This window comes from Aphelocoma coerulescens, chromosome 13 (assembly GCF_041296385.1).
Source record: "Aphelocoma coerulescens isolate FSJ_1873_10779 chromosome 13, UR_Acoe_1.0, whole genome shotgun sequence".
Classification (NCBI taxonomy): Eukaryota; Metazoa; Chordata; class Aves; order Passeriformes; family Corvidae; genus Aphelocoma; species Aphelocoma coerulescens.
In genome coordinates this window covers 3945550-3959322 of record NC_091027.1, presented here as the reverse complement: position 1 = coordinate 3959322, position 13773 = coordinate 3945550, and the positions used below count along the sequence as shown (strand labels likewise).

Here is a 13773-nt window from a genome sequence, read left to right as displayed (position 1 = left end):
AATGGAGCAGCAGGCTGAGCAGCACCAAAGCATCTGTCGCCTATGCAGAGATGGCTACTGAGGATATTTGCAGTTTGGCAAGCACTGACCTCATAAGGTGATTGGGGAGGTTGGACTAGATGACCTTCAGTGGTCCCTTCCAGCTTTAACTATTCTGTGATCTCTCACTGTTTCCCACCACAGAAACCTCTATCCATCCATGTCTCCAGCCATTCCTCTATTTATGCCCAAGCAGTCACCCAGCTCAGTCCACTGTGCCTTGGAACCACCTTTCAAGCCTCTTAGTGGCACTTGAAACCTGGTATTGTTCTACCTCTCTCCTAAGCCACGAAAATTCAATCTTCCCTCTTGAATCTGCTTGTCTTTGCCTGATCATTGCCTCCCCATCACAGAATGGTTTCGTTTGGAGAAGACCTTTAAGATCAAGTCCAAACATTACCACTGCCAAGGCCACCACTGAACCATGTCCTGAAGCACCACATCTACACATCTTTTAAATCCCTCTAGGGTCAGTGACTCAACCACTTCCATGAGCAGCCTCCTCCAGTGCTTGACAACCCTTTCCATGAATAAATTTTTCCTAATATCTGATCTAAAACTCCCTTGATGCAACTTGAGGCCATTTCCAACACAAAGCAGAAAGAAATCATCTAAGTAACACACACTCAGTGAGTACCACGGAACAGCTGAAAAACAACTCCAAGAGACAGAAAACCACACTGTCCCTGAGAAGACTGCCCTATTTTTATAGTTATATTGCTTCATAAAACACCCTCTGAGCCTGGGGGATATTTAAACTCCAATGTCAGGATTTTCCCATTTCCTGGCCCAGTTTTAGTGATTTATTCCATTATGTACTTCTGCATGAAACCTACTGGTGAGTGCTGCATGGAAACCTCTGTCCTCTAACCCCTTTGGCTGCTTCCCTGGATGGCTCTGACTTAATCTCAGCTTCGTGCTTCCTTGAATTCTTGTTTGCCTTTGGTGTCATCAGACAATGAGCTCCACACAGGAGGCTTTGGCTGTGCCAAGATAATGCCATTGAGTTGGCTCTTGACAGCTTTACTGCAAAGGCTTGCAAAAGCCAGCAGTCAGAGCACAGCCCAAGTGAAAGGCTGCCAAAGTCCACAAGAAAAAAAAATTATTCAGGTCTTATCCCTGAGGATAACCAAGTTAACACTTAAACAAGAGTAAAACAGCATGTTCTGCAAAAACACCTGAGCAGAAAGTGGCAAAAAGGTTATATAAACCAAAAGGACGTTTACTTTAGGACACAGACCCAAGAAAAGCACAATAAGCCATTGTTAGTTACAAATCATCTTGAAAATGGACCCTAATGGCACAGAGGTACTATGGCCTCATTCCCTGGTACAATACCCCCAATATCTCCAAGTCAGGAACATTTGCCTTCAGCCTATTCTTCTAGCCTGACAATTCAAAGAGTGACTTTCCAAACTGATCCAAATAATTGTGTTATTCTCTGGTGAACTACAATGGGACATTGAATCAGGGAGGCACTAACTGTAGTCCAGAAGAATCCCTGAAATACTAGACTTGCAATAGCTTTGGTGACCTCGTGTGGAGGTAGTGGCAGAGGTACAGCCGACACATGAAGGGCAGCCCCGAGGTCCCCCTGCCTCCCTGCCATCCATACAGACCACCAAAATGACAATAATTATATCACCAGGTCCTGATTCTTTGGCCTCAAAAAAGTAGGCAAAATAACTCTCAGGCAGAATTGTTTTCCTATGGCTTGTTATATATTTGGTTAAAACTGGTCACAAGTGAACCCCTGCATCTTTTTCCTTCCTGAATGACTTTAGAAAGCAGCTCAGTGATGCACCAGGGCTGCTCCCACCTCAGGGGTGATCGCTGCTCACCAGTCCTGAGATATTCTGTTGCATTAATAAATTAAGATATTTCATGAGTGGACACTTCTGCTGTCTGTGACCCTGAATGGCTGAATGGAGCTCAAGATTCCCCTCCTGTAGATTACACCATAAAACAGTACTTGACATTGGGGACAAATTCAGTGAAGGCAGGCTGGGATCCCCTTTCCTGGCAGCAGCTGCTGTCTCTGCCACAGGCAGTGGGAATGTCTTGCCCAGACAGCCAATTTCCCTTTCTAACCCAAACAAAAAAGTGCTCTCCTTGGGAGGAAATCACCACCTACATCCTTGGCATTTCCCTGTGGAGGAGGTGGGCCATGCTCTGGAGGTAAATGTCTCCTTGCACTGACTGTAAAGAGGGAGTCTGTGATCAGGTCATACAGAGATATCATGCTTTGATAAGATTAACACTGATAAGAAGACTGAGGGCTAAGGAAAGGAGCTGAGAGCTCCAAGGGGAGCCCAGGCCCTCATCAGTGCAGGGATGGCAGTGACACATGGCAGGAAAATTTTATCCGCATTATGGGGTAGTGGAGAACATCAATAGAAAAACAGACATCCACCACTTGAAGTACCATGACAGGGAGGAGATGGGGCAAAAGGGAAGAGATGTGGCATTGGGACAGAGAAATGTTGCCAAGTCAGTTTATTGAACAAGTGTTTCAGGAGCTAAGGAAACAAGGCAGACTGAAGGGATGTTACAAGGAAGGTCAGCCCATGGGAAGTCACATGGAAGGGTGTTTGTCTTCCTGGGGTGGAGTCCAGAACAGACTTAGCATTCAGTCAAGCTCATGATGTTGAGAGTAGTCCTGCTTTCCCTGGTGAGAAAAGGAGAGAGGAGAATTAGACGTGGCTGACGCCCCTTTCCTCATTTCACTGGCCCAAGCGTTGGCTTAGGGTTGACTGGAGATAAAGAACAGTCTCAAAAACCCAAATACCCCCTTTCATTACCCTCATTTAAGGAAAGATGAATGTTTTCATTCATTTGCTACAATCCAGTTGGTTCAGTGAAGTAATTTCCACACGCCCTTGTGAGCTTGTGGAACAGATTGAGTGCTGGTAAAAATCAATAAAGTACTTCTAAAGTTCACAAACAGGAGGCCAAGTACAGATCACAGAAATGGGCACTTCTCATTTTCCCTTACAATGCAAAAAATCTAGAAATGTCCAGTATGTGCCACAAGCAGTTAGACAAAAAGGAATTATGAGAGAGCCCTGCATTCACAGCAGGCACAGGAATTGTTCAGGAAAGGAAAAGTTTCACTCCTATACGTACAGGTAGGCGTTGCAGAAAGCACATCTGTTGCTGTAGGTTTTGCCATCAGAGCCACAGTGGGGCATATATTCCATGGTGCAGATAGGAGAGACTTCTTTGAAATCCTTGCAAAGGGCCTGCACACAGGAAATAGATACGAATCTCTCAGGCAGAGAGCAAACTGTGACCCCCCAGCACAAGGAAAGATACACCACTGAGAAATGAAACTGGCTGTAACATCATCATAACCAACCCCAAGTGTCCTCCTGATGGCAGATGTGATCTTGTACTGTTCCTGCTCACTGCCACTGTCTTTTCCTGTGTTATTACAGAGCAGTGGGAGGCATGTTGGCTGTTTTATGAGCAGTGTGAAATTCCCAAGGGATCTCCTCAGGTGTGAACACCACCATTCCCCAGTTTGTAGCCCAGAGCAGAAGACAGTCCCCCCATGTGCGTAACAGACACTGAACTTCACTCTTTATTCCCATCCCTTCCCACTCACTCTTGTAATATCCTCTTCACAGAGTCCATTCTTTCTCTTGCCAAGGTTGGTCCGATGCTCCCTGGAGGGAGGAGAGATTGTTATTAACCACAACCTTCCCTGTTGCAGCCTCAGAACAGACCTCCCTCCCACGGAGTCACAGAGATTTCCAGATCACCCAGCTCAGCACCACCTGCCCAGCACTGACACAAACATGCCCTTACAGACCAGACACTGTGCCCAGTTGATGCATCTCCTCTGTGGGGTTGAACGCCCGTGTCAAACACCAACCAAGGCGAGCAGGAAAACGGGGGCAGACAGACAAAACCCCTTCAGTGCAAGGTTTCAGAGAGAGCCCTTGCAGATTACTTGGCTCCCACAGAGCCAAACTCTGAATCCCCCAGGGAGGAAGACGAGCACTTACATGTTGTGGGCACACAGGGTGCACTCGCTGGCGTAGGTGACACCGTCGGTGCCGCACACGGGGTCGTAGATCATGGTGCAGGCCATCAGCTCGCTGCCATCCTTCAGCGTGGACCTGGGGTACTGGCTGCAGTTCAGCTGGGGAAATCAAGGACAGCAAAAGCTGTGCCATAGGCTCTACTCTGTGCAAGGGAGCCCCAACACAACCCCCCTGCTTATGCCACTGCCTAAATCTGCCTACACCAGACCCTAAAAGGATCTGCCAGATGACAAATTACGGTTATATATTAAGTCGTTCTTCATGGAAAACTAGCAATTTCCTTTCACAGCCTTCCCTGGAGAAGACTGAATCAAGGCTGGAAGGTAGACATTACTCATTGAGCTCTGCATTTATCACGCTGCCCCTATACCTTACTGAACCCACCAGGATATTACAAAAGGCAGCTCAGAAATAATCTGTAAATCAAAATGGCACAATTTATGCACTCCCTCCAAGGGGGCTGACTGTGACCAAGGTGTTTTTCATGGCCCACAAGAATGGAGGGGAGATGTGCTGACAGGTCTTTTGTTGCAATGGGACGGTTCCGAGTGCTGAAACCTGCCAGCAGGACTGACAGCAGTGGAAGCTGATTTACGTCAGCTGAGGAGCTGGCCTTGTGTTTTAGCACTCCCAGTTTCTCCAGTGTGAACTCTTCTTTCCTGATTTATGTATCTCACCCAGCCTGAGCACAGAGCGTACTCAGGAAACAAAGGAATGACATTTCATAGTTTGTTTGTATAGAAATGAAATATCTGACTCGGGATGTTGACTCTTTCAAACACATGCTAATGAGGTGGCTTTGTTCTTCTATTCCCCAGCGAGAGAAAATGGTTTAGAGCTGGCCAAATATAGTTAATCTGGTATTTTTACAAGATTCATGTTGGTATATATTAGATTACATTGCATTTACAAAAAAAAAAAAAACCACAAAACCAAAACCAGAGGTGGGTTTGAATCCCCTGATACCTTAGGTATCAGCATTCAAAACACAGGCAACTTTCTAATCTTTGCAGAACATCCTCTTGTAAAACACAGGCATTGAGAAGGCACAGGGTTCCCTGGGCCCTCTGCATCCCCTGCCCATATTGCCAAAACATTCTGCTAAGTTCCTGCAGAGTGCTGTGGGAAAAGGATTCTCTGTGCAAAGCCTTAAACCTTTTATTCTGCCTGTCTCGTAACTCAATCCTCACCTGTCCTCTCCTCTTTCTTTTCCTGATTGCATGCAGGAAGTGCACAATGTTCCTGCTGATGGGAGGGTGGCATTCACCCACAGAAGGAAGGGCAGCACAAGCGTGACCCCCGTGGAGGCTGCACCACCCAAACCACCCAGCATTTGCTCAGGTTGTGCAGTTGGCACCTCCTCAAACTCTTCTTTTCCTTCAGGTTTCACTTACTTGGGGAGCTTCTTCTATGCACCTTCCATCGTGCTTCTTGGCAACCTGGGTTCCGTATTCCCTGGAAGAGAAAGCAGAGTTAAAAATGCTCAACAAATAACTCTGGGGGGCTCTCGGGGGGGGGGGGGGGGGGGGTGACCTGCAGGGCTCACATGTTATGGGCACACAGGGCACAGTCGTTGCTGTAGGTGACACCGTCTGTCCCGCAGATCTCGCGCAGGATGAAGGGACAGGCTCCGATGGCCTCGCCGGCTTTGGTACCGCTCAGGTACGTGCTGCAGTCAACCTGGGGAGACAAAACAGCAATGCTGGGTCAGTGTCCCATCTACAGGCTGCCCACTCTGATCCTCTAGATTTTAAAGGCCTTTGGCAGGGGAAAATCAGAGGGTTTTTAAAGTTTAGACTTGCATTAGAAATTAATTATGTAATTGTAGTTTGGTATTTTCTGCTAGCAGAGGGAAGAAAGGAACAACTGGCAAAAAATATTATTTTCCTAGAGTAGAACATATACAAGTTTTAAATCAGGCATTCATAAAATCATAAAGATTGGAAAAGACCTCTAAAATCATCGAGTCCAACCGTTAACCCAGAACCACCGTGTTCGCCACCAAACCATGTCCCCAAGGGCCACATCCACGTGCCTTTTGAGCACTTCCAAGGAATACTGATTCCGCCAATTCTCTGGTCAGACTATTCCAACTACTGACAAGACTTTCACAGAAGATTTTTTTCCTAATGTCTAAACTAAACATCCCCTAACTCAGCCTGAGGAATCTGATTGAAAGTGTTTGACATTAGGTGCAGCTTGAGATAGTTTACTATATCCGAGACTTTGTTTCAGCATTTCCAAGAGCAGCAAGAACTGTTTCACCAGCTTCTGTTGCAAAAATATTTACAATATATAGAATCTAATAGTTTAAATATTTGAGGATCAATAGACAAACACCTATTGGAAATCAGTCTACATTAGCCAAGCATCACTGACACTTCACTGTCATTTTGCGGTCTCCCCAGTGCAGTGTCTCTTATTATCCATATTTCCCACGTGGTCCAAGAACAAATTAAAGCAAAGACCACATTTTAACAACGTGCCTTTTCTACAAAAAATATATTGCAGTCCCTCAGGATGCATGAAATTATTTTTGGTGCTTCAGAGCTGCTCTGCATAAGCAGAATAAATGTGTTGAGATATTATCAGCACATATTGTTACTGTAGAGGATAATAAAGCTATTTCTGTACACGTACCTGAGAGCAGATTTGTCCTGGCTGACCAGAGTACAAGGACTTTTTTAACCTGCCTGTCCAGTGCAATGGAAATCTTAGCACTGAATAAATACACAGATATCTGACACAGCCTTCTGCCTCCTCTCCTACTGTGCTAAAATGGGCTGCATGGTTCTTGGGCTGCCTCTGATGATTTCTCTTCAGAGATTGGCAGTACTGGGACATTTTGTTTCTCAAGGCCCAGCCTGTCCCCATCCTCTCTTGCCCTCCTGTACAGCACATTGGCAGCTGTGAGCAGCTGAGGAGAAGCAAAGCATCGGCACGAGCCCTGTGCATCACTCTCCCCCATGCCTGGGTGCACTGAGCTCAGCCAGAGTCTTCCTGGAGGTTGCAGAGAAAGTAGATGGTGCTTATTTTAGAGCAAAAAGAACACTTACAGGAGTACTTTCTGCCTTGCATCTTCCATCATGGCTTTTCTTAACATCAGTCCCATGTTGTCTGAAAGGGAGAGGTTGGGGTTAGCATGTTCACCACCTGAGCCCTGGCACTCCCAGATGCAACAGAAAGCAAACCAAACCCACAGCCAATATATATGATAAAGGAGGCACCTGATTGCCTGATGAACCAGCTCCTCCCCATCATTAGAAAATGGAATTCTAAGTGGTAACAGACCCATCAGGTCTCCCCACTGTGTGCTATATAACAGCTCCATCCACTCTTTCCCCTGCCCAAATATCACAGCTCTCACAGAGTGCTCAGACTGAGAACTGGCTCTCCCACAGCTCCCCCAAGGAGCAAAAAGAGCATCAGGGAACAAAATCCAGGTGACAAGGGCTTCAGGAGGTTGAAAGAGGAACACAGATTTGTTAGTACCAAAAGAAAAGCCATCTGGAGCATTACCCCTGGCTTGCCACTCCAGAAGAGAGTCCTGTGTACAATACTTACACGTTGTGGGCACAGATGCTGCAGTCGTTGTCATAAGTGAACCCATCTGTGCCACACACTGGGAGCAGGATCCTGGGGCAGCGGACCAGGTCTTTGCCACCCTTCACCTTTCTGGCCGGGAATTTACTGCAATCGAGCTACAAAAAAGCAGCAGCGTCAAACCCGAGGAAGATCTTGTTCTCCAACAAAAAAAAAATTCCATCATAACCTCCTGCCATGTCTCTAATGCTGGGATGCTGAGACAATACCAGTGCTAGGACTCAGCTCTTGCAAAACCAGGCTGAGTCAGCTCTGCCTGAACCCTCTCACATACAGGGGGAGCTGCACAGCACTACACAGTGTGTGAGGCGCCAAATCCCTGGATTAAGCACCTTGGTCAATCCCAACTACAAGATATGTCAGAAAAGAAGAAAAATTTAAAACATAGCCCCTTTTTAATTGTGCAGTGAAAGGACTTGGACTTTGCATTTGAAGGGCATCATCAAAGGAAGATCAAAGCCCAAACTGAACAACTTCCACATTTGTGTGTTAGCATGTCCTACACAGCAGCTCTGGGACTTCTCAGCTGACACACTCTGATCAAAATTTCAGGTGTGCTCCACATTTCAGAATATGTCCCCACCCCAAAGACTGCCGTAGGTGTGAATGCATCATGAGAGCTCTGTGCATAGCTCTCATCCAACCCATTTGCCAGGGCTCTTGGGCAGGGAGGGCCCAGAGGACACCAGCCTCGGGAGAGGTGGGATTTGTAGGCATCCTCAGCACAAGGAGCTGACAGGACTTAAAGACATGTGGAGAAAGCCAGGCTTGAGGCCAGCTCACTTTCAGAGTAGATGTCACCTCAGGGAACCCTTCAGTAGATGCAGCTACGAGGAGTAAGCCTTATGTTGAACGCTTACCTCGGCAGTCTTCTGTCTGCACTGTCCACTGTGCCTTTTGCCAACATGGGTCCTTTGTTCCCTGGAAGAGGGAAACAATAAAATAAATGCTTAACCTCTTGGTCACAGTCATGTGCAAAATGAAGCAAACCATGGCTTCAGACTCTATAAAAAGTGTTCAGATTGGCTACTTTACTCATTAAAAAGCTCATCCCATCTTCTCATAACATGCAATTTAAAGCAATATTCTGAATTGCTCCTCCCTCTGCCCAGCCCACAGACTCATCCAAGGAGGTGCCTTATGACTCTTCATGAGCACACAGAAGGCACCAGAAAGAAACTCAAGGTAAATCCAAAACCATCCCATTTCTAAGAGACTTGAAGAAACAGGCAGGAGCAGAAATGCAGCAGGACAGTTCTCAGGAGTGCCCAGCATGGCTGGGCACTCAGAAGGAGCTCTCTGGGTATGGCACTCACACGTTGTGGGCACAGATCGCGCACTCGTTGTCGTATGTGTTGCCATCTGTGCCACAAACTGGATTCAGGTCCCTTGGACAGGCTACCAATGTTTTGCCATCTTTAGTGGTTTGTGTTCGGTACCTGGTGCAGTCAACCTGGCAAAATAAGGACAAATAGCTCTGGTGGAGCCCTTGCTATGCAAGAAGAGTTGATTCAAAGCATTTTTGTTCTGTGCCTCAGCCTCCAATGTTTTTGCAACAGGACAAAGGCCTGATACACTGAAGCTAAATTTCCAATCAGAAATGAAATTACTGAATATTTTCCTACTTCTCCAGGAGTCGAGGAAAAGAACTATTTAGGAGAAGGGAACCTTCAGTCAGAAAAACATGCACAAAATTTTGGGCCTAGTCTCATTAAAAAAAAAAAAAATCTTGAATTTGGTAAGAAACATTTTTCAAAAGCTGTAAATCTGAATAATATTGGTTTGTGTTGGTTTTCTCCAAACTTTACCAGCTCTGTGATTACTTCTTACTTCAGATTCCCTGTAGTTCATCACAGGATTTGAAAGGATAGGAAAGAATTGTTACCTATCAGGTGGAGAAAGGACTTCCTGCATCCAGAATTTTAGTGCTGAAATACAGAAGCTTCTCCTTCTGAGGCATCAGACTGTTGGCCTCAGACAAAGATACAATAAACTATGCTCTATAAATATTTATGGTTAGTGCTCTTACGAGTCTCACTACATCTGTGAACACAACCAGCATGGGAGTTTTGAATCCCTGCTGCTGAGGGTGGAAACGTTTGTGGTCCCCAGAGGGAAAACTGCCGACCTGCACAGCATGTCGGCAAGAGAAATCTTGTGCCCCTCCACCTTCTCCTGGGGACACAAGTCAGCTTCTCATCCCATATCCATCTCCTTCCTTTTTCCTCAGTTTGGTGTGGTAAGCATGGGGTGACCTTCTCTCTGGAGCAGGGAGGAGGCCAAATCCACCCCCACCATGCAGAAAAGCAAATAATGGACTGGGACCCTCATACACCTTGTCCTATGGACCTCTTGCAGCTTCCTAGAGGAGTCTGCGAGGTCCTCAGGATTTTATTAGCAGCCCTAAGAGGTGGATTTTTGACTTCTATTGCACTTACAGCGACAGATTCCTTGCAGGGCCCCTCATGTATTTTGGTAACATTGGTGTCATGTTCTCTGAAAGAAACAAAAGCTTTGGTTAGGGAGCATTGAGAATAACTTCCCCCGTGACACTGCAGGTACTGGGACAGCAAAGCAGGGTCCCACCCTCCCTGTGGGACATTACAACTGCTTGAATTCTCTGAATGTGCCCTGCAGATGGCAGCTGCTAAGGCACACTATTCCCATCTCCCGTGGGAATTAAGTGACAGGAGTAATTAGGTGTTACAAGCAATACTTTGATCTGTTCCAGGTTCTGCTCTGGTTCTTTTTGTGATTCCCTTCACGAGCACAGACAAAAAAATGGGGAAGAGAACTCAAGTTGGCTGAAGAACCACAAGCAGCCAGCAGCAAGGAGACCTACAGGGACACCCGCCTTAAAACTGGTATTTTACAGAAGCACTTCTGGGAGCCTCAACTTGCTGACTGTCCAGAAGGACATTCCATGCACAAGACTTACGCATTGTAGGCACAGATCCCACAGTCGTTGTTATAAGTGAAGCTATCTGAGCCACAGACTGGTTTAAATATCCTTGGGCAGGCTACTACGACGTGATCGTCTGTTACAGTTCTTTGGTAATTACTGCAATCAACCTGTAAAAATAGCAGGAATAGAGAAAAAAAAAAAAAAAAAAAAAACCACATTTTTGATATAAAGTTATAACACTGTTACATAGTCCCTCAGACTTTGGGGACAAATCCAGCATCAAATTAATTTCACTATCAAAAGTAGAAATCAGAAATTATGTAGGAATTCTCTCCCAATGGAAAAAAATGGTATATTAAGAAGGACTGTGATTTGGGTTTTGTGAGGTCCTTCATAGAACCCTGCTGGAGCTATCCAGGTGGTGAGATCCAACCTTCAGCCAATGTATTATTTGTGTTTTATTCCAAATTAGAGAGGCTAGAAGTCTGAGGTAGAAAATAACAGACATGGCATGAGATAACCCATAAAAATCCTCCTAGCTTTGGTTATCATCAGATTTTATTTGCTTTTGGGCTGTGCAGACCAGCTGTGCACATTCTGTCCTCTTTCTGCACAGTGTTTGAACTGTCCCCATTGCAGACTTTGTCTTACCACAACAGGTTTCGGGTCACATTCTCCATCGTGTTCCTTCTCCACGCTGGCGCTGTGCTCCCTGGAAGAAAGCAGACCTCAGTCAGGGATCATGGAACAGCATCACCTCAAGGCTGGTGGTGCTGGCACCCAGCTGCAAAGGCACATGCTCCTCTGCCCAGGCCATCCTTGGGGAACAAAGCTGCCACCCCTGCCTGGCACCCCATGCCCTGAGGCCTCTGCGGGGTTCCCAGCAATACTCACACGTTGTGGAGGCAGATCCCACAGTCGTTGCTGTACGTGTTGCCATCGGTGCCACAGACAGGTTGCAAGTTCCTTGGGCAAGCTACCCAAGACCTCCCATCCTTGGTAATGCCACTGGAGTACTGGCTGCAATCAAGCTGTGAAGGCAGCCCAGAATCAGCCCAGATTTTGGCTCCCTCACTGAATGAAACCCCCCCCAGCATCCTCCCACCACCTCCGTGCCTGCAGCTCCTGCTGGGAGACAAATTAGAGGCATTATTGGGAATCTGCTCAGGCAGTCAGGAGGAGGGAATCTTCCCTACAGAAGTTTCTGATTATGCACTCCTGCCGGGGTCCAGGGAGGCAGGATGGCTGTGGGTGAGACAGTGCCTAATGAAGGCGGCAGTAATTGGGAGCCCCTCGGCTCCGCAGCGGATCCTTGCAGATCGTGCTGCACTCTGGTGAGTTACGGGAGGCTCGGAGCTGCGTGGGAGGAACCTGCAGACAAATCCACGGCTCAGGCCCTGCTGGTTTTCTCTCTGTGATATAGGTGTAGAAATTTATGCAAGGAACACAGTTCTCTGGGTCTTGCTGTATGGAAGCAATTATCAGAGTCACAGTGTTTGATGCTTTTGAGCGTGTCGTCCTAAGACAGTTTTCCTCAAGAGGAGGCAAACTGCTGCCTTTGGCTGGGAGTAACTAAATTATGTCTAAGAGTTAATATAATAAGAGTGTACAATTACTTCTTGCTTTTTCATTTCATTTAATGAACCAAAAATATTGCAAAAAATGGGGATCTTTTACTTTTCTTGTGAAATTGGTGACATCATTCAACCATGCACTGGCAAATATTATTTTAACAGCAAAGATTTCACTAGATTTAACCCATGTGGTTCTCAAGTAGCTACATGCTGTTTCTCCCTTGCCAGAAGCCTGAATAGAACATAATAAATAGATCTTTAGCTCACCTGAACTCCAAAGGCAGTACCTGAAAGAAAACAATTGTGACAGGAAAAAAAAATTAATTACTGACATGCAGAGAACACATACGTAAATATTTTCATGGAATGAGTTAAATTCGGTAATTAGTCAACATCAATTCATTTTGTTTTGGAAAATATGGAGTTTTACATTATTCCAGTAAATGGCCATAGGATGTACTAAAAGTTACTAAATAAAGTTTTATTGCATTTCTGAGGGGAGATAAAACATGTGAGAGCATATATGTCTATCCACCTCTAAAATGTTACAGGTAAGCGATACAGATACTTTCAATTCCATAGTCTTGGATTTTAACCTCTTCTAAGAGACTTTTATATTTGACTTTCAAAAGTTTGGACATGCATGTTCAAGATAATTATCGCCACCAGCACTGTCCATCTCCAAGTACATCATTCTCAGCTACCAGGAGAGCACAGTAAACTCCCAGTGCAATCGTAGAGGTTAAAGTTTGCATTTATCTTGCTCCCATGGGTAATGATGCCATTTCTTACAGTTTTGCTTTGCCTTTGTACACAGGATTACCATGTGCCAGCCCCTACCCTACCCTAGAACTGCTCCTACAAACCAAGAAGGTAGCAGTTGCATGATGTTTGCTGAAACCTCAATCTTGAAACCTAATTTCTTTGCTGTGCTCTCTCAGGAAGGCTATTTCTTCATGGAACAAGATTCTCCTCCATGTTGCAAGACCCAAAGGCTTTTACCGAAATGAAAACTCAACTCTGATTCAGCCAGATCGATCTTTGCAGTACCCCAGGAAATACTCACCCAAGCAGCAGCAAAGGGCAAGAGCTGCCTTCACAAAACCTCCTGTCACCTTCATGGCAGCCAGGAACACCCCTCCAATGCAGCCTGCCTGCTCTCTGTGCGGGAGAGGAAGATTGCAGGGAGGAGCAGGAATATATAGCGCACCACGCTATCAAGTGGTCCCACCTCATTAGGTAATGCTCCCAGCCTGTCATCACCATTCAAAGCCAAAAACGTGTTTACCCGGCTCTGGATGTCTGGCTAATGATTGATACAAGTGTGTGTGCCAGGAAGGGGATTTCAGGTGGCTCGAGGTGAGTGGGGACTGTGCCAGGACCCCTCTCCTCCCGCACACTCTGCCCAGCCCTGGGCTGCCCCTCGCATGGCTGCAGCACATTGTAGGCTCACATCTCCCCTGTGCCTACCAAAGTGCAATTAGGACTTTCTCCTCACCTATAATTTTCGACTGAGCTGTCAACTGATATCCAAATCCCCCATTATTTAACCTCAGAGCGTGATTTTGTACTCCTCAGTGCTGTATTTCAGCCCAGTTTGAGC

At 46.1% G+C, this 13773-nt stretch overlaps 1 protein-coding gene across 1 annotated transcript; it reads right to left on the bottom strand.

Moving 5' to 3' along the window:
- Positions 1–2520: 2520 nt before the first annotated feature.
- On the bottom strand, positions 2521–13354 carry LOC138117978 (ovoinhibitor-like). Its single transcript, XM_069028681.1, has 16 exons — positions 13237–13354; positions 12438–12457; positions 11491–11627; positions 11248–11308; positions 10630–10763; positions 10130–10187; positions 9008–9144; positions 8552–8612; positions 7653–7789; positions 7145–7205; positions 5635–5768; positions 5483–5543; positions 4050–4186; positions 3647–3707; positions 3166–3281; positions 2521–2707 (listed from the first exon to the last, which is right to left on the bottom strand). Exons 1-16 carry the CDS (start codon positions 13289–13291, stop codon positions 2662–2664), a joined length of 1416 nt encoding a protein of 471 aa, XP_068884782.1. The 5' UTR covers positions 13292–13354; the 3' UTR covers positions 2521–2661.
- Positions 13355–13773: the final 419 nt, after the last annotated feature.

Coding starts and splice junctions, on each gene's coding strand:
- LOC138117978 (XM_069028681.1), bottom strand. CDS start 13,291: ATGAAGGTGACAGGAGGTTTTGTGAAGGCAGCTCTTGCCCTTTGCTGC. Junction 11,309..11,490: donor GGGATCTGCCTCCACAACGT/GTGAGTATTGCT, acceptor GCTTTCTTCCAG/GGAGCACAGCGCCAGCGTGG. Junction 10,188..10,629: donor GGGATCTGTGCCTACAATGC/GTAAGTCTTGTG, acceptor TGTTTCTTTCAG/AGAACATGACACCAATGTTA.